Source organism: Eumetopias jubatus, unplaced genomic scaffold (assembly GCF_037043125.1).
Source record: "Eumetopias jubatus isolate StellerSeaLion01/CBP00866 unplaced genomic scaffold, mEumJub1_p1.0 scaffold_60, whole genome shotgun sequence".
Classification (NCBI taxonomy): Eukaryota; Metazoa; Chordata; class Mammalia; order Carnivora; family Otariidae; genus Eumetopias; species Eumetopias jubatus.
The window spans coordinates 635415-661836 of NW_028274866.1; the positions used below are offsets into that span (position 1 = coordinate 635415).

At 38.0% G+C, this 26422-nt stretch overlaps 1 protein-coding gene across 1 annotated transcript in view; it reads right to left on the reverse strand.

Annotated features, from left to right (window-relative positions):
- The window catches only part of LOC148161795 (uncharacterized), a 45275-nt gene that overhangs the window by 15675 nt on the left and 3178 nt on the right, over window positions 1-26422 (reverse strand). The window contains exons 3-13 of the mRNA XM_088020565.1: window positions 24564-24639; window positions 23801-23903; window positions 23547-23640; window positions 23317-23428; window positions 22282-22388; window positions 21433-21474; window positions 16750-16829; window positions 15290-15366; window positions 11159-11242; window positions 11014-11044; window positions 6660-6786 (exon numbers count right to left, since the gene is read on the reverse strand). Of these exons, the coding sequence (XP_087876691.1) occupies window positions 6660-6786; window positions 11014-11044; window positions 11159-11242; window positions 15290-15366; window positions 16750-16829; window positions 21433-21474; window positions 22282-22388; window positions 23317-23428; window positions 23547-23640; window positions 23801-23903; window positions 24564-24639 (933 nt within the window). The remainder of the gene's footprint in view (window positions 1-6659; window positions 6787-11013; window positions 11045-11158; window positions 11243-15289; window positions 15367-16749; window positions 16830-21432; window positions 21475-22281; window positions 22389-23316; window positions 23429-23546; window positions 23641-23800; window positions 23904-24563; window positions 24640-26422) is intronic.

Here is a 26422-nt window from a genome sequence, read left to right on the forward strand (position 1 = left end):
CTCACGCCCCGGCTCCCAGTGCTATCAGGGCAACAGAGGTGGCCAATATTCCAAGGAGAGAAGTTTTCTTCTCCATTAGGTGGAGCTGTGGCTCCATGAGCGGAGAGACAATTTTTTTTTTTTTTTTTTTTAATTCTCTCTGTCCTACCGCCACTTGGAACGCTGACTTGTCTCAATCACAGAAGTGAGTAGGGTTTTGGACCAGAGGAAAATACTGGAGAGAGAGCAGAGATAGAAAAACACAGGGACGCTGTTTGTGAATTCCTGCGCTCATGGTGCCCCTCCCTCCACCTGTGCAGGGGTAGGTTTGATTTTCTTTCAATTCAGTTTTTATTCAAATTCCAGTGTAGTTAACACAGAGTGTAATATTAGTTTCAGGTGTACGATATAGCGATCCAGCACTTCCATACAACACCCGCAACACGGTGCTTATCACCACAAGTGCCCTCCTTCATCCCCGCCCCTAGTTCACCCATCCCCCTCCACCGCCCCCCTGGTACCCATCAGGGTCTTCTCCATAGTTAAGAGTCTGTTTCTTGGTTTGCCTCCCTCTCTTTTCTTCCTTTTGCTCAATTTGTTTTGTTTCTTAAATTCCACATATGCGTGAAATCATAGGGTATTTGTTTTTCTCTGACTTAGTTCACTTAGCATTATACTAGCTCTATCCTTGTCATTGCAAATGGCAAGATCTCATTCTTTTTTGTGGCTGAGTAATATCCGTGTGTGTGTGTGTGTGTGTGTGTGTGTGTATGTGTGTGTGTGTGTGTGCATACACACCAAATCTACCAAATCTTTTCTTTCCTCAGATCTTAGAGTAGGGTTCAGTGTAGGGCTGGAATAGGGGTAAGGGTTAGGGTTATGGCCAGGGTGATAGTATGAGCTTATTGTTCTGTAGTTCAGAGACCTCTACAGAGGGATAAATTTAGGGCAAGTGTAATAGTCAGATTGACGGGTTAGGGTTAGGCGTTAGCAGTTAGTGGTTAGGGGTAAAGTTTAGGGTCTGGCTTAGGATTGGGTTTTCAATTAGAAGAAAAAAAAAGAAGAATACTCTCTACCTCTATCCATGTCATTACACATGGCAAGATTTCCTTGTTCTTCATGCCTGAGTAACACACCATTGTATATATACACCAAATATTTTCTTTCCTCAGATCTTGGAGTCGGACTTGGTGTAGAGTTGGCATAAGGATAAGCATTAGGGTTAGGGCTGGGATAAGGGTATGGGCCTACTGTCCTGCAGTTCAGAGACCTCTACAGAGGGATGAATTTAGGTAGAGGGTTATGATCAGGGTGAGGGCTTAGGATTAGGGGTTAGTGGTTAACAGTTAGGGGTTAGAGTTAGGGTTTGGCTGAGGGTTAGGTTTTCAATTAGAATACTCTCGAGCTCCATCCATGTCATTGCAAATGGGAAGACTTCATTCTTTTTATAGCTGAATAATATTCCACTATAAATATATGCCACATCTTCTTCATCCATTCATGTATCGATGGACACTTGGGCTGTTTCCATGCTGTCAATAATGCTGCTGTCAACAATACTGCAGTAAACTTTTGGATGCATGTATCTCTTTGCATTAGGGTTTCTGTGTCCTTTGGGTAAGTACCCAGTAGTGATTGCTGGATGATAAGGTAGTTCTATTTTGAACTTTTGAGGACCCTCCCTACTATTTTTCAGAGTGGCTACACCAGTTTGCATTCCCACCAACAGTGCAAGAGGTTCCCCTTTTCTCCCCATCCTCACCAACATCTGCTGTTTCCTGTGTTGTTGCTTTTAGCCATTCGGACAGCTATGAGGGGATATCTCATTGTGGGTTTGATTTACATCTCCCAGATGATGAGTGATGCTGAGCATCTTTTCATGTGTCTGTTGGCCATCTGTATGTCTTTCTTTTAAGATTTTATTTTATTTGTCAGAGAGAGAAAGAGAGAAAGATTGCACAAGCAGGGGGAGCAGCAGAGGGAGAGGGAGAAGCAGGCTCTCTGCTGAGCAAGGAGCCCAATGTGGGACTCGATCCCAGGACCCTGAGATCATGACCTGAGCTGAAGGCAGACGCTTAACCAGCTGAGCCACCCAAGTGCCCATCTGTATGTCTTCATAGAGAAATGGCTGTTCATGTCTTCTGGCCATTTTTAAATTGGATTATTTATCTTTGGGGTGTTAAGTTTGATAAGTTCTTTATAGATTTTGGATATTAACCCTTTATTGGATATGTCACTTGCAGATATCTTCTCCCATTCCATGGGTTGCCTATTAGTTTTGTTGATTGTTTCCTTTGCTGTGCAGAAGCTTTTTATTTTAATGTAGTCCCAATAGTTTACCTCTGCTTTTATTTCCCTTGCCTCAGGAGATGGATGTCAAAAGAAAGCCAGGGTAGCAATATTTATATCATACAAAATCGACTTTAAAACAAAGACTGTAGGGGCGCCTGGGTGGCTTAGTCAGTTAAGCGTCTGCCTTCAGCTCAGGTCATGATCTCAGGGTCCTGGGATCGTGCCCCTTGTCGGGCTCCCTGCTCAGCGGGGAATCTGCTTCTCCCTCTCCCTCGACTCCTACCCCCTGCTCTCTCTCAAACAAATAAATAAAATCTTTTAAAAAAATAAACAACAGGGATGCTTGTGTGGCTCAGTCAGTTAAGCATCTGCCTTCGGGTCAGGTCATGATCCCAGGGTCTTGGGATCAAGTCCCACATTGGACTCCTTGCTCAGCGGGGAGCCTGCTTCTCTTTCTGCCTGCCACTTCCCCTGCTTGTGCTCTCTCTCTCTCTGACAAATTAAATAAATAAAATCTTTAAAAAAATAAAAGACTAACAAAAGACAAAGGAGGACACTATATAATCATAAAGAGGATGATCCAATAAGAAGATATACCAAATTGTAAATATTTATGCACCCAACATGGGAGCACCCCCAAATACATAAAACAGTTAATAACAAACATAGAGGAATTAACCAATAGTAATACAAATAATAGTAGGGAACCATGACATCCCACTTACATCAATGGATAGATTATCCAAACAAAAAATCAACAAGGAAACAATGGCTTTGAATAACATACTGGAACTGATGGGTTTAATAGATATATTGAGAACATTCCATCCTAAAACAGAATACACATTCTTTTCAAGCACACATGGAGCATTCTCCAGAATAGATGACATGTTAGTTCACGAAACAGGTCTCAACAAATTCAAAAAGATAGAAGGCATACCATACATCTTTTCTGACCACAGCACTATGAAACTAGAAATTAACCATAGAAAAAAATATGGAAAGCCCACAAATACATGGAAGTTAAATAGCATGCTATTAAACAATGAATAGGTCAAAGAAGAAATCAAAGAATAAATCAAAAATTACGTGGAAACAAATGAAAATGAAAACACAATGGTAGATCTGATCTTGATGAACATACTGAAGAATGATTACAGGGGAGAGGCCAACACCCAGGCCCCAGGCTGACCATCGGGTGGCACACATGCAGGACAGGCCCGAATAGCAGCACAAAGGCTGCAAAAACTGCGCTGACACTGGTTGGAACCACAGGCCAGAGAAGGAGGCAGAATGTGCAGCTTAAACCTACCCAGGTCAAATCCCTGCTAAAACACAAATACCAACATTCTCCATAAAATTTAATAAGGCCCAGAGACAAAGTAATAGTCAAAAATGTCCAGGACGCAATCCAACAAAGTAATAATCAGGAATGTCCAGGATGCAATCCAAAATTAGTTGACCCATGAAGAGCCATAAAAATCTCAACTTGCATGACAAAAAGGTAATCAACATACACCAGTGATGAGATGACACAGATGGTGAAATTATCTGACAAAGACTTTCAAGTGGCTATTATAAAATGCTTGCATGAGTAATCGTGAACACTCCTGAAATAAGAGTTAAAATAGAAAGCATCAGCAAAGAAACAGAAAATATAGGAAAAGACAAATGGAAGTTTCAGAACTAAAAACTGCAATAACTGAGATAAAAATACACAACTGAAGGACCCAATATCAGAATGCAGATGACAGAGGAAAGATTCACTGAACTTGAAGACAGACCAATAGAATTATTTATTCTGGAGAACACGGAAAAAAAAGACTTAAAAGAAACAAAAAGAGCCTCAGGGACCGGTGGGACAACAATCTAAAGGTCTAATATTTGTGTCATTAGAGTCACAGAAGGGAAAGAGAATGACTATAGTGCTGAAAAAAAAACATTTGAAGCATTAAGGGCAGAAAACTTCCCAAGTTTGGCAAAAGATATAAAAATGCAGATTCAAGAAGCTGTACAAACCTGAACAGAATAAACTCCCCAAATCCATGCCATCATATTCAAACTTCTGAAAATGAAAGACAAAGAAAAATATCTTGAAAGCAGCCACAGAAAAACTATGCAATATCTATAGGGGAACAAAGGATTCAGATGACAGGATTTTTCACCAGAAACCATGAAGGCAGAATAAGGATTTTTCACCAGAAACCATGAAGCCAGAATAAAGTAGCCCATCTTTCAACTGCTAAAAGAAAAGAACTGTCACTCCAGAATTCTGTATCCAGTAAAAATTGCTTTAAGATTGTAACACTACATCAAAAACTAATGATGTAATGTATGGTGATTAACATAACAATAAAAAATTTTTAAAAATTGCTTTAGGATTAAAGGTGAAATGAAGCCATTCTCAAATGAAGGAAAAATAAGAGAATTCATAGCCAGAATTGCTAATGGATGTTCTTCAGGTAGAAAGGAAATGATACTAGAAGGAGATTTGGAATATCAGAAATGAAGGAAGAGCAACAGAGATGGTAAGTATCTCAGTAGATATAACAGGCTATTCTCCCATTCTTGAGTTCTGCAAAAAGTGTAAGATTGTCTGATTGGTCTTTTCAATGTAACATAAAAGGAGGAAGGTAAGGGGACCTGTATGGTGCTAATGCTTTTACACTCCAATTGAAATAGTAAAATTTTTATTCTAAATGGACTATGAAAAGTATGTATTTTGTACATGCTAGAGCACACACTAAAAAACCATACAGAGAGATATAGTCCAAATCACAACATAGAAATTAAAATGAAATACTATTCCAAAATATATTCAAAGAATCCAAAAGAAGGCAAGAAAGAAGAGACAGAGGAACAACAATGACGATGAACAGAGGGAAAAAACCAGAAAATAACAAAATGGTAGCCCTAAATATAAACACATCAGGACCTAATTGACATTTATGGAACATTCCACCCAACAACAGCAGAATACATGTGTTTTTAGGTGTTCACAGAATGTTCGCCAAAATAGACCATACCCTGGGTTATAAATCAAATTTAACAAATTTAAAAGAACTTAAAGCATACAACATACTTTCTCTGACCATAGAAGAATTAAATCAGAAGTCAATAATAAAATCATAACAAAAAAACTTCCAATGCTTAGAAATTAAACAACATACCTCTAAATAATCTCTGAGTCAAAAAGAAATTAAAAATACACTGAACTGGACAAAAATGGAAATAAAACATCTAAAGCAGGGACTTAGTGGGAGTTTTATACCATTAAACAATATATTAGAAAAGTATCAAATCCATTATCCAAACTTCTTTCTTCAGAAACTAGGAGAAGAGCAAAATAAGCTCAAATCAAGCAGAAGGAGGGAAATAACAAAGATAAAAGCAGAAATCAATACAATTAAAAACAGAAAACCAATAGAGAAAATTCAATAAAACTAAAAGTTGGTTCTTTGATATGTTCAACAAAATTGATAACTCTGTAGCAAGATTGCCAAAAACAGAAGACACAAATCACCAATATCAAGAATGAAAGAATGGAAATCACCAGATCTTGCAGCCATTTAAAGGAAAATAAGGGAATAATATTAATAGCTTTTCTAACGTAATTTGACCCCAACTGTTAGGTTGTTTCTACACTTCTTCCTATTTATTCCAAACCCAAAAATTTCCTTGCTAAGAACCTTTCTAGGTTCTTAGTCATCTGTGTCCACTATGAAGCAGCACAGCCACACCTTTCCTCAGTACATTTTGAAATTACTTACTCCTGTTTCCCAAATCCTCTCAAAATTCTTATTCCTAGAACGCACCTTAGCTGCATATTAGGAAAAAAAGTCACTACATGTACTCAATAGATAATATGCAGTTTGTTATATCATTGGACCAATGAAGTTTTAAAGCAAAATCATATACAAATAGCACAGGTCCACATCCTTAAGCCCTTGGGGCCAAATGTATTTTGGAATTCAAAATGTTTTGTATTTTGGAAAAATAATTTAGAGAGAACACAAAGAATACATTAGTAACACCCCGGGGGGGGCTGGAATAGCACCCTGTTAATCAAACACATTAATATCTCTGTAGCAAAACACAAATGCAAAATTCATGTGTGAATATTTACAGTTAGATAAATAATAACTACAGCCTCATCCGAGTTCAGGTAAAGTTTTGCAGCCAAAAGAGTTTGCTGCAAACTTAACCAAACAAAAACCCTTGTTTTCTGGAGCTTTTTTAATTTTAGAATTGCAGATAATTTATTGGGGACCCATATTTCAACTTCCAATCTATTAGCAACTCCTGTCAGTTCTAGCTCTCAAATCTCTTTCTTTTGATCTACTGCTCCCATTCTAGCATTCTAGGTAATAATACCTAATAAACATTACCATGTGGGAAACAGAAGGAATAGAAATATGTTTCCAGAGGGTTGATGTGCAGGTGTAGGTATTCAACTGCCACTTCATTCCATCAGCAATTTCCATCTCTGAAGGCTGAGGCCACTTCATGTCTGATCTAAGATGGGATATATAAATCAGCCCATTTTGGAGAATGACACATCTACCATTTTAACATAAAGTCAGGATATAGCCCTTGAGACAATGTTCATGCTTCTCAACAGATAAGAGATAATAGGAAGGAATCACAAAACAACGCCAAAAAAAAAGACCATTGGCTGTTTTGTATATGAAATTAAGTTATCATTTCAAAACTAAAAGTTTCTACTGGTTTTTGCTAGATAATGCCAAGTTTAAATTTCCCAGTAATAAAGTTTGAGAGTTAATAGAAAGAATTCAATAGTAGCAGTTTCCCATAAATAAAGGGACTTGAGTGAATATCTTTTATTCTAAACTATCTTAATAGTGTATCTGGAGAAAAAAACTAGTATACCCTCATGGTAGTAGGTCAAGGGGCACTAGGGTAAGAGGCAGAAGTATTACATTCTGAGCCCCACGAGGCTATTCACTAGCTGTGTAACCTTGATTAAGTAACTTCTTCCTTTACTTGTAAAATGGGGATAAACAATGCCTTACCTATCCACTTCATAGAATTAAAGTTATTTAGGAGAATAAATAATACTAGATAGAAAATATATCATATGAGAATAAATAGAATGAAAAGGAAACAAACTCTTATGGTTCTTGTCTCTAAAAGCTCCTATTTATTCCATATTTGTCATTTGACTTAGATAAATTTAAGTTTTATCTACATGATACAGAGTTTAAAAAGTCTTAATGCTAACAGATCCAAAACCAGAAGCATCAGTCACCAATTCCCCTTCCAAAAGGTAGCCACTCTTTTCTTTATGGTATTTAATTCCATAATCCTAATAAAAATATGCCTATACTACTGTATCTTAACTTATAAGTTTTAGACATTATTGATTTTCTTTGGAAGATCTATCACTTACACCATATCCTACTTCCCCTCCGACCTTTCCACATCTACATCTTTATTTTTTAAAAAAAGATTTTATTTATTCATTTGAGAGAGATGCAGAAACAGAGACAGAGAGCGCACAGGTAGGGGGAGAGCAGAGGGAGAGGGAGAAGCAGGCTCCCCGCTGAGCTGGGAGCCCAACGTGGGGCTCAATCCCAGGACCTGGAGATCATGACCCAAGTCTAAGGCTGACGCTTAACCACCGAGCCCCCCAGGGCCCCCCACATCTAGTTTATGTATATATGAGACCACTAAGGAGGTTAATGGCCCTGACTCTAGAGCAAGATTGCCTAGGTTCAAATCCCACGTCAGGCACTTAATAACTGTATAAGGTTGGGCAAGTTACAGAATCTCCATATCTCAGTTTTCTCACATGGGAAATGTGGATTCATTGCATTCATTCAACAAATATCCATTAAACATCTACTAGGTGCCAGGCACTATTCTTGGTGCTTAAAATATATAAAACGGATGAAAATACCTACCTTCATGGAGCTTATGGTCTAGTGGAAATAATAACTATCTCAAGTTGAAGGATTCTTTTCCTGGAGACATCTCTCTTGGAGTTCTATATCCTTCTGTTCCAATCTCTCTAGGCCAATTGTACAAATGTCACCCTGGAATTTCCATCGTTGCTGTATCAGGAATGCTCCCCACCTCTCACTGCAGTAGGGCTCTCTTTTTCCCTGAACCCCATGTGCTTCTCTCTCTTAGTTTTACTTCTCTCTTTTCTTAGAGCATACCCTGTAGGAGCTTCCTGAGCAAAGGTGCACGGTAGGTAATTTTTTTAGATTTTTTTTGAATTTTGAAAATGTCTATTTAACTCTTGCATTTGGTTGAGAGCTTGTCCGAGTACAAAATTCTAGACTGAAAATAAATTCCACTAAGAATTTTTAACAGATTGAAGTACTGTATTCTAGCTTCTAGTGTTATTAAAGATCCAGAGTTACACTTACTCCTGATTCATTGTTTGTGCTTTGTTTTCCTCAATTCTTGACACTTTAACCTTTTCTGTTCAATCCCTACAATATTAGGATGTTTCAAAGTTCAGTTCTGGACCTACCATTATCCTCTTTATTCTCTACCAAGATGAAGTGATCAAGCCCTTAAGGCTTTTAGCTCCAGCTCTAAAATCCAGACTCCTATGCTTACCTACCTCTTAGATGTCTCATACATATCTGAAATATAACATGTCAAAAGAGAATGCTTAATTCAACTTACCAACTCAAACTGTTTTTCCTTCAATCTTTCCCATCACGATATGTGACATTACCATCCATGTAGTAGCTCAAACCAAAAATTTAAGCACCATCCCTAATCCTCTTTCCCTCACCTCTAATAGCAGGTGCTATCAACTCTACCTTCAAAACATGTCTCAGACGCATCTGCTTTTCACTATACCACCTCCAGTACTACCATCTCAGATGAGGTGTTTCTATAATTCCTTTTTAAAAACTTATGTGTGGATGGGACTGGAGGAGATGATGCTCAGTGAAGTAAGTCAAGCAGAGAAAGACAATTATCACATGGTTTCACTTATTTGTGGAACATGAGGAAGAGCATAGAGGACATCAGGAGAAGGAAGGGAAAAATGAAGGGGGGGCGGGAATCGGAGGGGGAGACGAACCAGGAGAGACTGTGGACTCTGAGAAACAGACTGAGGGTTCTAGAGGGGAGGGGGGAGGGGGGAGGGGGGAGGGGTTAGCCCGGTGATGGGTATTCAGGAGGGCACGTTCTGCACGGGGCACTGGGTGTTATGCGCGAACAATGAATCGTGGATCACTGCATCAAAAACTAATGATGTATTCTATGGTGACTAACATAACATCATAAAATAAAATTTAAAAAAATAAATAATAAATAAAATCTTTAAAAAATAAATAAGTAAATAAATAAATAAATAACATCACACTAAAAAAAAAAAAAAAAAAAAAACCACCTGATGTGGTATTTGGTCCATACATGTCTCTTGGATGAATTTTGTTTATATTTTGCTTGGAAATCATCAATTTACTCCCAATTTTCAAATATGTTGTTGCCAAACTCTTGCATAAAGTATTTGCTTTTATTTTAGTCTCGCCTACACCTGTGGTTGTGTCAGCCCTCTTAATCTTCATGTTGTTATACTTTTACACTCTTTTCTGCTTAGTCAGAGGATCCTCTTTTATTGGACTTTACAAAGAAATAAGTTTTGCATTTATTTTTTTGTTTGCAATTTTCTTAATCTGAGCTTTTATCTTTATAAATTTTATCTAATTTGTTTTTTTATAATTTTACATAGATTTCTTAAGATAGAAACTAATTCTTATTAATTTCTCTTTTTTACAGTGAAGAAATTTTCCTCTGAGTTTAGCTTTTGATAGTTATCAAACTATGTATTTCCTCTTTGGCAAAGGATCATATTTTTAAACTTATAGTTAAGATTTTCATGCTCAGTTTTTTATTAACAAGTTCTGATTTCATTAGATTATGACAGAATGTAGCCTGTAAAATTCTTTAGTTTTTTTTGTCATGTTTTTCTTTTTTGGTTGCTCTGAAGAAAATAAACATTGTGTGTGTATGTGTGTGTGCACACACTCAGGATTATTATTTATTATGTATTTTTCTCAAGTTCTTCATGTATTTCTAATAATTTTTACCTTATATATTTAAATTTGTGTGTACACAAAACAGTGCCTCCATAATAAGTGTCTTTTATCATTGTATGATATCCTTCCTTATTCTGTTTAGTGATTTTAAACTTACATTCCACAGTGTTTGTTGTTAATATTATCACTTCTGCCTTCCTTTGGTTTCCATTTGCCTGCTTTTTGGAGTTTTTTTTGCCTGAAAATGTAGGGATTCACACACGGAAGTAACATTGATTATCTTAAGATGCTGAGGAGCTCCAACTGGTGGTTTTATTGTCTTTGTTTAATAAAATAAAAAATAAGTATTATTCATTTAGTACAGTCTATATAATAAAGTAAGAAAAGAACCAAAAGTACAAAAACTTTGAGAAATGCCAATATTTAAGACACGCTTAGAAAAAGAAGATCCTTCAGATGAACCATGAAGGGATGAGAACCATGCAATACATAATACGTTGCACTTTAACCAAGAACTTCACCTACAAAAACTGGGATAGTATATAAAGAGTAACTTTTCTACTTTAATTTTTGAAGGATATTATTATAGAGTTTTGTAACAAATGATTCCTATATCGAATTCTAAAATAATTATTTTCTAGTTGTTAATCTCATGAGTCTCCTCCTCTAACATGTATGTATTATCAGCTGTCCTTTTTAAATAATAAAAACTTACTTGTTGACTGGGCTTTCTCCAAGGTTAAGATCTGCTTCATAAAACAAACAAAGTTTACATTATTTTTGTATACTTTTTCTTAAAATGCATTTAAGTATATATATATATATATATCTGAAATATTGATTTAAAAATAGATGCTTACTTCCTACAAGGCTAGCAAGTGAGCCATCCAGATTGTTTGCTATGATTTTTCCACATTGCTGTCTGGCTCCAACAGGTTTGTGGGCTTGCGAAGGTAACGTTGGTTATAATATGTCATATAGGGAAGATAATCTGAAAATAAGAGACAGAATTAGATGAAAAACTAAGCCAAATTTATATCAATAATGATATGCATGTACCTCCCGTTACAAACTAACAGCACATCAAGTTCTTAGGTTAATGAGTTTAAATAAAGTCATGTTAAATTATTCATTAAATACATTTTAATTGAGGATTTGTTAGACACCATACTAGGTGCTAAAGATACACCAGTGAAGAAAAAAAAGATAAAAATCCCTGCCTTCTTGTAGCTTACATTCCACTGGAGACAGAAAATAACCAATACAAATGAAGTATATGTTAGATTGTGGTAAGTGCCGAGGGAAAAACAACAGAGAAAGAAGTATGATATGTTGGTGGGGGAGGGGGTATGTAAATTTACATAGGAAAGGCTCACTGAGAAGAGGACTTTTAAGTAAAGACCTAAAGTATGTGAAAAGTGAACCATGTGGACCCAGCAGAAGGAACAACATGAGCAAAGGCCCTCAGGAAGGAGGATATTTGAAGAATAGTGAGGAGGCCAATGTGTCTGGAGTCAGAGTAATCAGAGGAGTCAGAAAGGCAATTCAGGGCCTTGTAAAGAATTGTAAGGACTTTGCATTTTACTCTGAGGCCACCATCTTAGGCCACCTTCCCTGAGATGGTGAAGCCACTGGAGGGATTTGAACAGAGGAGAGACATGATCCATCTGACTTGTATTTTAATCAGATCACTCTGCTATGTAAAGAATGGACTGTAGAGAGCAAGGGAAGAAGCTAAGAAGTGACGGTAACTTGAACTAGGGTGGTAGCACTGAAGATAGTGAGAAGTGGTCAATGTTTAGATATGTTTTGAAGGTAAAATCAACAGGTTTGGGGTGGAATATCAGAAGCTTAGTTTTAGACATATTGAGTTGTAGAACCCTATTAGATAATTCAAGTGAAACCACTGGATAGACACTTGGATATATGATTCTGGAGTCCAAGAGAAATGTCTGTAACTAGAGATACTAATTTGGGAGTCCTTATCATGTAAATGGTACTTAAGGCCCTGAGTCTGGATGAGGTCATCTAGGCAATGAAAAAGTATACATAAAGAAGAGAAATGAGGGAAAATCAGTAAAAAAAAAAAAAAAAAAAAAAAGTCTAAAAAAGAGCCAAGAGTTACATAAGAAGAAAACCAATAGGCAAACTGAAGGAAGTGGGAGTGATGAACTAGGGGGCCTAGTAAGATGAAGATCAAGTAATCACCATCGGATCCTGCAACATGGAGGTGACTGGTGACTTTGACAAGAGTCATATAGTGGCGTGGGGGATAAAAATAGTGCTTAACGTAGCTTATGAGGAAACAAGGGAAATTTTAACAGACCTTTCTTAGTAACTCTATGAACAAGCAGGCAAAATAATGAAAATACAGAGGATTTGAACAACACAATTAACAACCTCAACCTAATGGACATACACAGAACACTGTATCCAGCAATTAAAGGATACAGTGTTTTCCAGTGCACATAAAACTTCCACCAAAAAAATGATTGTATGCTGGGCCATGAAGCAAGTATCAACAAATTCCAAAGGACTGAAATTATAAAGAAGGTTCTTTGACATAGTGCAAGTAAGCTAGAATTCGGCAGCAAAAAAGATCATTAGAAGATCCCCATATATCCAACAGACACATGAAAAGCTGCTCAACATCACTCAGCATCAGGAAAATACAAATCAAAACTACAATGAGATACCACCTCACATCTGTCAGAATGGCTAAAATCAACAACACAGGAAACAACAGGTGTTGGCAAAGATGTGGAGAAAAAGGAACCCCCTTGCAGTGTTGGTGGGAATGCAAACTGGTGCAGCCACTGTGGAAAACAGTATGGAGGGTCCTCAAAAAGTTAAAAATAGGACTAGCTTATGATCCAGTAATCTCACTACTGGGTATTTACCCACAAAATACAAAAACACTAATGTAAACAGATATGTGCATCCCTACATTATAGCAGCATTATTGACTATAGCCAAATTATGGAAATGGTCCCAGTGTCCACTGATAGATGAATGGATGAACAAGATGTGGTACATATACACAATGAAATATTACTCAGCCATCAAAAAGAATGACATCTTGCCATTTGCAATGACGTGGATGGAGCTAGAGAGTATTACGCTAAGCAAAATAAGTCAGTCAGAGAGAGACAAAACGGACTCTTAACTATGGAGAACACACTGATGGTCAGCAGAGGGGAGGTGGGTGGAGGGTGGGTGAGCTAGGTGATGGGGATGAAGGAGGGCACTTGTCCTGATGAGCCCCAGGTGTTGTATGAAAGTGCTGAATCACTGTATTGTACACTTGGAACTAATATAACACTGCATGTTCACTATACTGGAATTAAAATAAAAAATAAGATAAAAAGATCCCCATTTCCCATATACATGAAATTTTAAAACGCACTTCTAAGTAACACATGGGTCAAGCCCTGTGCTAAGCACTCTAGAAGTACTGATTCATTTATCCTGACAGCAACCTTATGAGGATCAGGAAGCTGAGGCACAGAGAGGTTAAGTGGTCTGCCCAAAGTCACACCATCCATGAATGGTAGAATGGAATTTGAACCCAAGCACTCCGGTTTCATGGCAGGTACTTTTAAATCAGTGATTTAAGGAAAAAAGTGCTTGCAGCTGATCATAGGATTGTCAACAGAATTGGTTCAAGCAATGAGGGTAAAGGCAAACCACAGGCCTTTATAAAAGAATAGCAGTAGCTCCCCATTCCCCCTATACTTGGTTTGGAACTCACATTTACAACAGACTGAAGCCACAACTTGTCAAAAACTGTATTTACCCTTCTTGTAATATCTGTTGTAAGCACTAATGATTCCCAAACCACGGGAACTCAGAAAAGCAGTCATTCTTTTGGAAACAAATCAAACGTGCCACTTTTGCTATAGTAGGATTTTACTCAAAGGACTTATGTTCCTCAAAATTTTGGTCAAACTCACCCATTGAAAATGCAGAAGTTGCGTCCATTGAGAGTATATATACAAAAGAAAAGTAAAAACATTTAAAACAGATACAGTTTAAGTCTTCAAGTTAAATTAAGAACAAACTTTAATTCAAACAATATAAACTATGGTACTATAACATTATTACATGAATTTGTGTCTAGAGGATCAAGTGACATCACTGAAACACAATCATCCATTAAAAAACAGAATATGACTGATAATGAGCTGTCATGTGCCAGGAAACATGTAACAACCAGCTCTCCAAGAAAAACAAAAGGCCTGTCTTATAGTGTTTGTCCATTTCTGTGGTGTAAATACTTTCATCATGGCCAATTTCAAGTTACCAGTGTGACATCAACCAGCTTGCAAAATTCCTGAAAATTCAGCACACTACTGAAGTATGAGGCAAACTAAACTTAAGAGGTTATAAAAGACTTCCATGTTAAGCATAACAAAGTACCACACTGTATTTGTGTGTTTCTTCATTAAATTTATCTTTTAATCAGTAATTATTTGCAAGTACAAAATTCAAAAGTTACAAAATGGTAGAGTGAGGACTCTCCTACCCATCCCTTTACATGAACCACCACGTTCTTCGTGGAGGCAGCACATTTTATTCATTTTTTGTATATCTTTCCAGAAGTACTCTTTAAGAAATTATACAAACGTATATATTCTTTTTTCTGTTTTTAAAAACGAAGATGGGAGCATACTATACTTTGTTTCACACCTTGCTTATTTTCCATTTAACAATATATCTTGGAGATCATTCCATTTCAGTACATAAAAACAAGCCCCTTATTGATAGTCATTTTGCTATCACAACATTGTTAACAGATATCCCTGTTCATATATCATTTCACAACCCTGAATATATACATTAGATAAATTCCTACAAATGAAATCACTAGGTCAAAGACTACTTCAGGAAGAGGCAGCAGACACAGTAGGTGGTTAAGCAGTGGAAGAATTAAAGGCTCTAATTCTGCTTTCAATGATTACTGATACAATCATATAATCGAGTTATGTTACCTGCAAACCAAGCGCTGCTTGCTGAAGCTTTCACAACTGGATTATTTGGGATAGAGGGAATCAATGCATGCTGGAGACTTAAAAGATTACAAGAAAAATGAGATACACTGGAGAATAAATAGAATCACATATATCCTACCCAGCTGAGCCTACATTTCCTTAATTCAACCATTTATCCATCCATTAATCCATCCATCCAACCATATACTAACTATACATCTATCTATGATAAAGAAAAGAAACAGTCAACAGACTTGTTGTCTAATAGAACATGAATATAAGTCAATTGTAATCAATATAACCTAAACAGTGGAATGAATGAATAATACATGAGCCTTATAGAAATTTTGAACAATACTGAAAAGTAAAAAAAAAAAAAAAGAAAAGAAAAATGAAATCAACCATAATTTTTCCACTCAGAAATAACTAACATGAACATTTTGAAGTGATATACCTCAAAATTTGTATTATTTAATTTGTATATATATATATTCTTTTTTAATTTTATTTTATTATGTTATGTTAATCACCATACATTACATCATTAGTTTTTGATGTAGTGTACCATGATTCATTGTTTGTGTATAACACCCAGTGCTCCATTCAGTACGTGCCCTCTTTAATACCCATCACCGGGCTAACCCATTGTCCCGCCCCCCTCCCCTCTAGAACCCTCAGTTTGTTTCTCAGAGTCCATCGTCTCTCATGGCTTGTCTCCCCCTCTGATTTCCTCCCCTTCATTTTTCCCTTCCTACTATCTTCTTTTTTTTTTTTTTTAACATATAATGTATTATTTGTTTCAGAGGTACAGGTCTGGGATTCAACAGTCTTACACAATTCACAGCACTGACCACAGCACATACCCTCCCCAGTGTCCATCACCCAGCCACCCCATCCCTCCCTAGAGGGTCTTATGCTAAGCGAAATAAGTCAATCAGAGAAAGACATGTATCCTATGACCTCACTGATATGAGGAATTCTTAATCTCGGGAAACAAACTGAGGGTTGCTGGAGTGGTGGGGGGTATATATATATATATTCTTATATAGAAGAGTGTATGTGTGTGCATATACATGTGTATACACACAGATCTTGAGTGTTACTATGCACACTGTTTCGTGGGTAAATATTAAATAATCGTCTACAACAGTTATTCTCACTAAAGGAGCCTCTAAGAGAAGAAATCAAATTCTTCAAAAGAGGGTTTATTCCAGCCCCAACTTCTGACTTTGAGAATCATTCAACATAATAAAAGATGTTTCCTTGGGAAGCATATCACCCCTGTGGAGAGTATGGGATCCCAGAAAAGATTGAAAACCTCTCTTCCATATTATCATTTAAAATGTGTTCCAGCATGTTCAAAGCCTATTATTTACTTAGTCACTTTCATATTGTTAAAAAGAGGGAAATTATTTAGAGAGAAACAAAAGTAATCTAAATTAAGACATTTATTATCTTACCTGTAAGGAAGCAAACTGTTATTTTTCTCTTCCAAAGAAGCTAAATGCTGTTTTAGTGCTTCAAGTAAACTGTGGGGTGCCTGAAGATAAAGTTATTGTGAAAGACATATTTTCTGATAGTTGTAAGCAAATTCATACTCTCTTACATCATAAAAAGGTTCTGAACAAAAATTAAGACACCTATATAGCAAAGGCATTAAAGGTAAATACAGCTGACCTTCAAACAATGTGGGAGTTAGGGGCACACACCCTTATGCAGTTGACTCCCCCAAAACTTAGCCACTGATAGCTTACTATTGACTGGGAAGCTTTACCAATAACATAAATGGTCTATTAACACAGATTTTATATGTTATATGTATTATGTATTATGTGCTGTAATCTTACAACAATACCTAACTTTTTCTTCATTTTTTCAGTATTTGTAGGCTACATAGTTCATCTGTGAGTTTTTTCAAATTGTCGCAAATCTCCAAAAAATTTTCCAATATATTTATAGAAAAAACTCCACATATAAGTGGACCTGCATAGTTCAAACCCATGTTGTTCAAGGGTCAACTGCAATTGCTACAAACAAATTCATTATGAAAAGCAGCATCTTGATATCAAATCAGATTTTCAAACTATGCTTTCATGTACATTTTTTTTTAAATGGCCAAAGGACTGCTAAAACATCTATCTCTTTTGGACTTGAAATCATTATTTTTGACTCCTTCACAAGGAAGGGCAACAAACACATGGGCCTGATAACAGAGGGGCCTATATAGCACTCAGTTGTAGAGGGGCTGACAGAATGACACAGCCAAGCAGATACCTGCTCAGAGGGATTCTCCTGTTGGGCCAAATGTGGGGACCAGGAGAAGACCTGTCCAGGAATGCCTCTTAACAACGTGGGCACGCTGAGTACAGAAGAATTAGAGAATCTGTCCCTTTACGAAGCCCACAGGCACCTCAGCGGTGGAAAGACCAGGACATCTGCAGCCTAGGGTGAACCTCAAATGTTCAAGCATACAAGATGGGCAAGAAGGGGCAATGGGACACCCAAAAATGATCAGGGGGACTGCCAGTTTCATTAGGGCAGACACACGGTTGCCAAAGGGATAGAGTATTTCTGGTTCATTCATTCAGTCATTCAATAAATATATAACAAAATAACTACCAAAGAGTAACTAAAATAACAAAATAACAACAGTTATCAGTAAATTTGAACGTTTGCCGGAAAGGATCCTTTTCATCCGTGTTGTTTTCAGACAATTCACTGACAGCTATAAATCTGTGGCCACGCTGCTGCCCAAGGTTAGCAGAACACTGCTTAGGACTACTGAAAACTTAAAATGCACCAAGGCACTTTACAATGAAAGCATAGATATGAATCTGTAGGACCTCTTTTGTGAGGCACGCAGTTACCCTCCACCCACCAAAACCACAGAAACACTGTGGTGAAGTGAGGAGAATTCATCCAGGTATACATTAGGGTGGAACCATCTGGTAGGTCTTTTGAGTTTGGGTCCCTGGAGCTCTAATGAGGGATGCGGCCCAGAGACGTATGTTTGAACTATGCTGGTGTACAATAAAGATGCATCAGATGGCAGACAGAGCACAGCTTGCCACCAGAGTTTCTGGGAGTCCCACAGAGCACAAACAGCACAGAATGGTGGAACAGTGAGGGACAGACACAGACACACGAGACAGCTCACTCACAGGAGGAGGCTCTGTGAGCCCCAGACCATGTCGAAATCAAGGTAGAAAGGGTTAGCTGGAGAAATGGGGGAGATTTCCTTTTAAGAAAACACAAGGGTTTGGGCGAGCCTTAAAATGGTGAGCCTGCACCTAACAGTTTAGCATCCATTCATATAGTAAAGACTGATGGAAGCACCAAGGAAAAGCTGGCCAACCTACAGCATTTCACTCCATTCCAGGGTTCCCAGGGCCCCCAAGAAAGCACGTGATGGGAGCAGCTCTGCCAACCCTATGCCATGACAAATGACTTTCTGTACTGACTGAGGGCCAGGGGCTGGCGTACTGATAAGGAAGCGTTCCCAGTAAAAGGAGTTTATTGACGGAGGAAGGAATGAAACTCTACAAGAAAGTTCAGCAACAAAGAGCTTTGCCTGTCTTCCACAGCCTCTCCCACAGCCATCTACTTTGTTTTTGATTCAGGGATCCTGGGAACCAGAATTGAGGTAAGCAGGAGAGAGGGTGGCCCAATGGGAAATGTGGTCCCCCATCCTGGGACTCCTTCTGTCTGATATTCCCCTTGAAGCTCTGACCACAGGCGCTGAGCTGTGAAGGAGGCCAAGGCCAAGATGCCAAGTCCAGCTCAGTTAATGCTTGCCTGTGCCCTCATGATGGCCAAACTGCAGTTCTCAGCAAAGGAACCCTTCCCACCTCTACCACCTACCTGAAGAAACTGAGGTTAATGTGGAGAAAATTCAGAGAGAGGGCTACATTTTAGGAGTTAACTAGGCATGCTTCTGTAGTCTTTCTCAGGAACTCAGGAGCGGGGACTGTGTTTCATTCATTATAGCTCCTTCGTCCTGAAGGGGTCAAGCATGTGTTTGTGAATGACTGTTGATTGATACCCACCAGTTCAGGTGCCTCTGGGCAATGAAATCCCATCTTCTCCCCTAGCCACCCAGACATTCTCACTTTTTCTGTGTTCTGGCTATCTGATTTTTCATTCGGGAAGCTGTGAATTACTGCATCCAACAGTGGGGCTCAATGTCTGAGCACAAGTCCCCTTTGTACTTATCTGTACATGAAGGAATGCTTGTGCTGTGTATATGTTAGAAAACACATTTCTTTCAAGATGTATGAGAAGACATCAGACAGAAAGTCCCTCCTTCTCTGCCACCAAACCGACCATTTATCCCTGCCTCCTCCATCCTCTTACTGGAGGCCACTGCTACATCCACAGTGCTCTGGATCCAATGTCTTATGATTCCTGAGGGGACCTCAAGCTACCACCCCCGTCTCCCCCTACATCTTCACCCTCTCTGACTTCATATGACTACCACCTGTGCCAGGTACTGTCTGAGTACTTCACCTTCCTCCAGTCCCAATCAAGGCAGGCCTGCCACACCAAGGTCAGGGTTGGGCTTTTAAGCCCTAACTTACGGGATGGGGAGAGCTGGGGGATGGCCATGAAAGTCCTGAAGTCTCTGGGCTATGCTGCAACGTAACTGTAGTTAGAGACCTAGAGGCCAGGAGTGGGTGGGGGAAAATCCCGATGGGGCGTGTAACTTGTGGGGTGGAGATCTCTGTATCTTAAATAGTCTCCACCTACCCTCCAGGCAAAATAGTAAATAAAAACACAATCACCTTCCAGGAGGATGCAGAAATTGGTGCCAATCTTAAAGATAAAAATGGTCCCCATCATATCTCCATGTGATTCACCATTAGGGCCCCCAAACCAGTCAGGCCCTGGAGAATGACAAACTACAGCATAATCAATCAAGTAGTAATTCAACTGTAGCCACATGCCAGGTACAACAGTTTCTCTGGCACAGGTAGATTAATGTAGTCTCAGATGCATGGTATGTGTGAATGTTCCGCTTTCCACTGCTATCAAAAGTGTAAATCACAAAGAGCTTGTAGGCATGAAATGGACAACCGTATACACTTACAGTTTTGACCCAGGGTGTGTTAACTCTTTCAACATTCTGTCATACTATGATCAGAAGAAGTCTAGATCATCTGGTTATCCCTCAGAAAATCACACTGATCCACTCATATCCATGATGTCATGCTAACTGGATCGCATGAGCAGGAAGTGGCCAGTATAATAGAGACCCGGAAAGCTACATGTGTTCCAGAAGGTAGGAGCTAAACCCTACAAAGATTCAGGGGCCTTCTATTTTGGTAACATTTTTAAGGTTCCAGTGGCCAGGGATTTACCAGGAAATTCTATCCAAAATAGAAGATAATGTAGTGCATCTTGCACCTCTCACCATCAAAAAGGAAACACAACACCTGTTAGGCCTCTTTGAGTTCTGGAGACAGCATGTTCCCACCCCAGGGAAAATAATGCTTTGGCCCATATCCCAGATGCCACATTAGTGTGGGGCCCAGAGCAGGAAAGGGCTGCTCAAGCCCAATGGCATGTGTGGGACAGAGCACAAGCAAGTCCAAAAGGCACATCAGGCTGCCTAAGCAGGTGGCCAGACCTTCGTCCCAGCCACCCCTCTACCTCATATCCCACCCACTGCCATGCGAGAGATTCCTGATGAGCGGCTTCTAGGGAAGGAAAAAGCCTGAGTTCATTTGATTTGCACAACACTGCTATGAGAAAGACAATAGTATTACACCCATTTTGCAGCTGCATAAATGAGCCGTGGAGAACGGAAATGAGGTGCTTGAGAGCCCAAATATTCTGCTGTTTCCACTGATCAGTGCTGCCCATTTAAAAAAGCATAGTCTAGTTGTTCGACTACGAGTCACCTTTTAGCACTCAGCAGGGACTGGCCTCTTTTATAAAAGCACCAGCTCAAAGACCTGTGCAGAAAACACATGTCTATGTATCTACATATGTATGTATGTGTGTATGTTAGTCATGAGGAAATGAAAATACATATGTACGTTTATGGCAAAGGATGGAGTCTCAGGTGATATATTATGAATATAATAAATACACATACGTAACAACAAAAAAGTCATTTAAACACATAGGAAAGATACACTGACCTGTGTAAGATATGGAATGTCGTTCTGGTCAATTCCAACTTGCTGAATTCACAAACGAGGGGGGGGAAAGTACACATTACAACAGGGAGTGGCAACAAAGAAAAGTAACTGTGAGACCAATGTGCACACAAAAGAGAAAATACCCCTCAAGCATGAATGCCTTGCTGGGCTAGTACCTAGCTGATCAAGAAAAACATGTCAAGCTAAGGTAGGCCTCGTACACTTAAACACAAACTTATAGTCATCCTAAGGATAAACCTATGAGAAAAAAAAGACTTGCCAGATATTGAATCTTTGCTTTTCTGGAAAGAGCTAAGCTACATTTTGGATATTATACAAATGTGTTCTAATTTGTCAAGTACTCAGAAGTCAGCTGTTATTCATATTGTTGTTCTCCTGTGAGTAATACGTTGTGTTTTGTTTTTATTGTATTGTGTTTGGTTTGCTTTGGTTTTCAGAAGTTCAGCTACTGCTTGCCTAGACATATTTATTCTGCTTGGGTTCTTCTGAGTGTCAGGGGAAATGTGCGGGTCAACTCATGCGTTTCCTTCTTCAACTGATCACAGACCTATTGTCCACTGCCCGAAAAGACATATGGCATATGAGCTTGGCCCAGTTGTAGAGTTGTTTCTGGCAGGAGGATAAGCTTGGCAACAGTTATCTTCATGGCTACAAACAAAAATCCTTGAACTACTTAATTTTAGTGTATAGTTTCACTGTTTACAAAGCAGTTAAAAATACTAACAATTTCTGCGTGTTTGTGCGGGGGGGGGGCGGTACGGTTATACCAGCTATTAAACTAATACAGAAAATAGCAGAAAAGCCTTGTGTAGAAATAGATTTCCATACCTCCGCAACTTTCAGGAACTGTACCAGTTTGGTTGTTCTTTCGAGGAACTTGATGTAAATATCCAAACTTTCCTTGCATTGGTTTTTCCTCATATCAAAATATTTGTCTAAAAATAAAAAAAATTACCATGAAGGAGCCAGTATCTCAGCAATTTTCCAGTTTCACTCCACTCTGATAATTCTATTTTAAGCTGAATCTGTATATGATTTTAACTTGTTCAGAACAATTATAGCTTTAATCCAGTTATATTCTGCCTTAGCAAGCAACAACACTATTCAATCCGTATAATCAACAGATTTTTATGAAGTACCATATGCCAAACACTGATGCTGGGAAGATATCTAGAATTTAATAGCATACACAGATAGTTTAGTTTAATTTCTACAACTTCCAGTCTGTAATCTTATTTACTAACATCAAGCTCTGAAGCTTTTTGAGGGAACGAGCTGTGTTGCCTACTCTTTTATAACTCTACAAATGTACTAGATACTCCTTCAGTGTAAGAAAAATCACTGAAGCTCGGAGAACACTTCCTATGAAATGAATCATTCATGAAGGCTAAATTAGGACAGAAATTTCCCGGAAATATCAATTAGCACTTATACAAAAACTATACAGTTCTGTGGCTAATTAGTCAAGGAATTTCTATCCAAAAAAGCAATATGATGTCTCATTATTTTAAAATACATATGACCGGGCGCCTGGGTGGCTCAGTTGGTTAAGCGACTGCCTTCGGCTCAGGTCACGACCCTGAAGTCCCAGGATCGAGTCCCGCATCGGGCTCCCTGCTCGGCAGGGAGTCTGCTTCTCCCTCTGATCTTCCTCCCTCTCATGCTCTCTCTCTACCATTCTCTCTCTCTCTCTCTCAATAAATAAATAAATAAATCTTAAAACAAAATAAAACAAAATACATATGACCTTAAAAGGATCTTCTATTTGGAATTTAAAATAAGTGTAGTCTACGTTAGTCTAAACATAGAGATAAAAGGTTCTTACCAGTTTATTTTTTAGGCAATGTTTATTCTTTAGCCTACCTAGCAAATTAAGGATCCCCTCATTATAGGCTGCAAAGAGGCGAAGAGAATCCTTAAAGAGGAGCATGAAAGCAGCATGTACTATACCATTCGTTAGTTCATCAGGATTTGCCTGGAAATTAAATAAAAGAGTAATCAATTACCACCACAGTTTAAACCAATTCCTTCTCCACTTACTGCTAAACAACGTCATTTACCAGTATGTTTAACAGGATTCATAAAGCTCTTACATTAAAATTAAGAAGAGCATCAAACTGAGTTTGAATAACTGGAAGAGTGTTTAGCAGCTGTTTTGTATCCATAGTTCTCATCATACCATCCACCCTATAAAAGAGAAAAGAGATTCATGATATCAGTAATTAAGAGTTTAAGCAGCACTGTGACATCAGGATCTTAAAATAAAGCTGTGTTTTTGGTCAACTACATATCGGAGGACTTATGTATTTCAGTATTTCTTGCTTACAAACTAATGATATTTACTGACCCTCTCTTGGTTTTGGTGATGTCAGATGTGATCAGTCTATATGCAAGTGACTTCTCATTCAAGAACTTGCTATATCGTCTGATGAAGGTTGACATAGTATAGCCTAAAAATGAAATACTTCATTATTTCCAATTTATTTTATTTTTTTAATTATGTTTAATTAACATATAATGTCTTATTTGTTTCAGAGGCACAGGTCTGTGATTCATCAGTCTTACACAATTCACAGCGCTCACCATAGCACATACCCTCCCCAATGTCCATCACCCAGCCACCCCATCCCGCCCACCCCCCACCCCTCCAGCAACCCTCAGTTTGTTTCCTGAGATTAAGAGTCTCTTACAATTTAACCAGTATTAACCATTTACAATATGTCAATAAATGCAAAGACTTATCATTTCACATCCACCCATATACCTCAACAAATCTTTGAAGCACAAAAGCTAGAATGGACTTTACTAATTATCTAGTCCAGTATTCCTCACACTTTCTGCTAAAGATTATTTATTTCCTCAAAGCCTTGAAATCACCTCATGATGTAGTGTTGATGGTGACAATTCTGAATAGAGGAAATAATTGAACTTTATCCGTTTCTTTCACATTTCCACAGAAACTATTGTAAATTCTTAACATTTTCCTGAAACTCCCCATCCACTGTCACCATCCCTTCCCAAACCCCCCATGTTTTAACCAGGCATGGTTTTCAAAACAGAGCTTTTCCCTCCCTGCCACATGGACTATTTCCATCAAAGAATCATCTTACCTTCTATGACACTTTTATCCAGGAAGTTGTGTAGAGTGAACAAAGAGTGTCTAGATGCCAGATGTTGGATAAAACGCTGTCAAATGTGCCAAATTATAAAATTAGCTTCTGTCCACAAATGGAGCTCTTTAATGAGTTTATCATTGTGAATACATATTTAACATAATTCTATCATATAGCTTCTAGCTATTTCAGGAGCATTGATTAAGGTGAGCATGATCATATCCTGGGTTACGCAACATAAGAATATGCAGCATTGTCAACTCTCCTCTGTCTATATATCTCCCAGAGAAAAAAGGGGTTAAACATTAAAGCTCATGGGAATATACACTCTTTGCCCCCAGGACTTTCTATCTAGCCATTCCCCCCTTTTTTATTTTGAGAAGTTTTAATTAATTACAGAACTATTTCAATAGTGAACATTAAACTATTTAATAATTTAATTTGCAGAAAAATTTAAAATAATTTGATACATCTGGGTGCCACACTACCCAGAAATGATAACAGCTAACTTTTTAACACAACAGCTTCAAGTATATTTTTAAAATAAGAAGAATAAAGTTCTATAGATAAAGTTTAAAGTGCCCTTTGCGCATCCCCAAGTTCCATTTCCTTTTCCTCCCCTGGAGGTAACTGTTATCATAATTTTAACCTTTATAGTCTATTTTCTTTATAGTTTCAGATATATTTGTTTCGTGGACAAATATTAAGTATTTTTAAATTCACATAAATAATATTATATCTGAATGTCATTCTGCAACTTACTTCCTCTATTAGCATTGTTTCTGAGATCTAGCCTCATTGGTATACATCCCATGTAACATTATATAGTACTTCATCTTATATATGCACTTCGTTTTAGTTAACTGTTCTGTACTGATGGAAATTTAGGTGATTTCTACTTTTTAATTATTATAAATATGCTATAAGAAGTGGATGTGCTGGGTCACTGGGCTTGGCATTTTCAATTTTACTAAACATGTCTCAATGCTCTCCTCTCCCCAGTCATAAATTCCAGCAACTAATATTTACATGTCATCCACAGGGTATGTGAATTCTCATTTCCTCAAGGCCTTCCCAACTCTTGATACTGTCATGCATTTTAAATTTTATCTGAGCACGTTCTCAGATGGTTATCAGCAATTCTGGTTTCCCTTTCTGTGAATTCTCTGTTCATTTGTCTTGTGCATTATTCCACTATACTGCTTTTTTCTTACTGGTCATGTATCTTGAATATTAATCTTTTTTCTGTAATACATATGTTGGAAATATCTTATTCCAACTTTATGGTATCTTCCCTACTCAAATGTTATAAGCATATTCTCCTACATTTTCTTCAATTTTAAAAGTTAGGTTCTTGCATTTATAGATGTTTCATTCATGGGGAGTTTATTTTTGTATATTGGGGTAAGATTAAGATCTCATTCTATTTTTTCCAAAGGATGTTATTTCTACCAAAAGGCTTTATTTTATTGTATTGTATTTAAATTCTAGTTAGTTAACATACAGTGCGATATTGGTTTCAGGAGCAGAATTCAGTGATCCATCACTTATATATGACACCCACTGCTCATCACAACAAGAGCCCTCCCTAATACCCATCACCCATCCAGCCCATCCCCCCCCCCATTCACCTCCTTCCATCAACCCTCAGTTTGTTCTCTACCTTTAAGAATCTCTTATGGCTTGTTTTCCTCTCTCTCTCTTTTTTCCCCCCTTCCCCTATGTTTATCTGCTTTGTTTCTTAAATTCCACATATGAGTGAAATCATGTGGTCTTTGTCTTTCTCTGACTTATTTCACTTAGTATAATACACTCTAGGTCCATCCATGTCGTTGCAAATGGCAACATTTCATTCT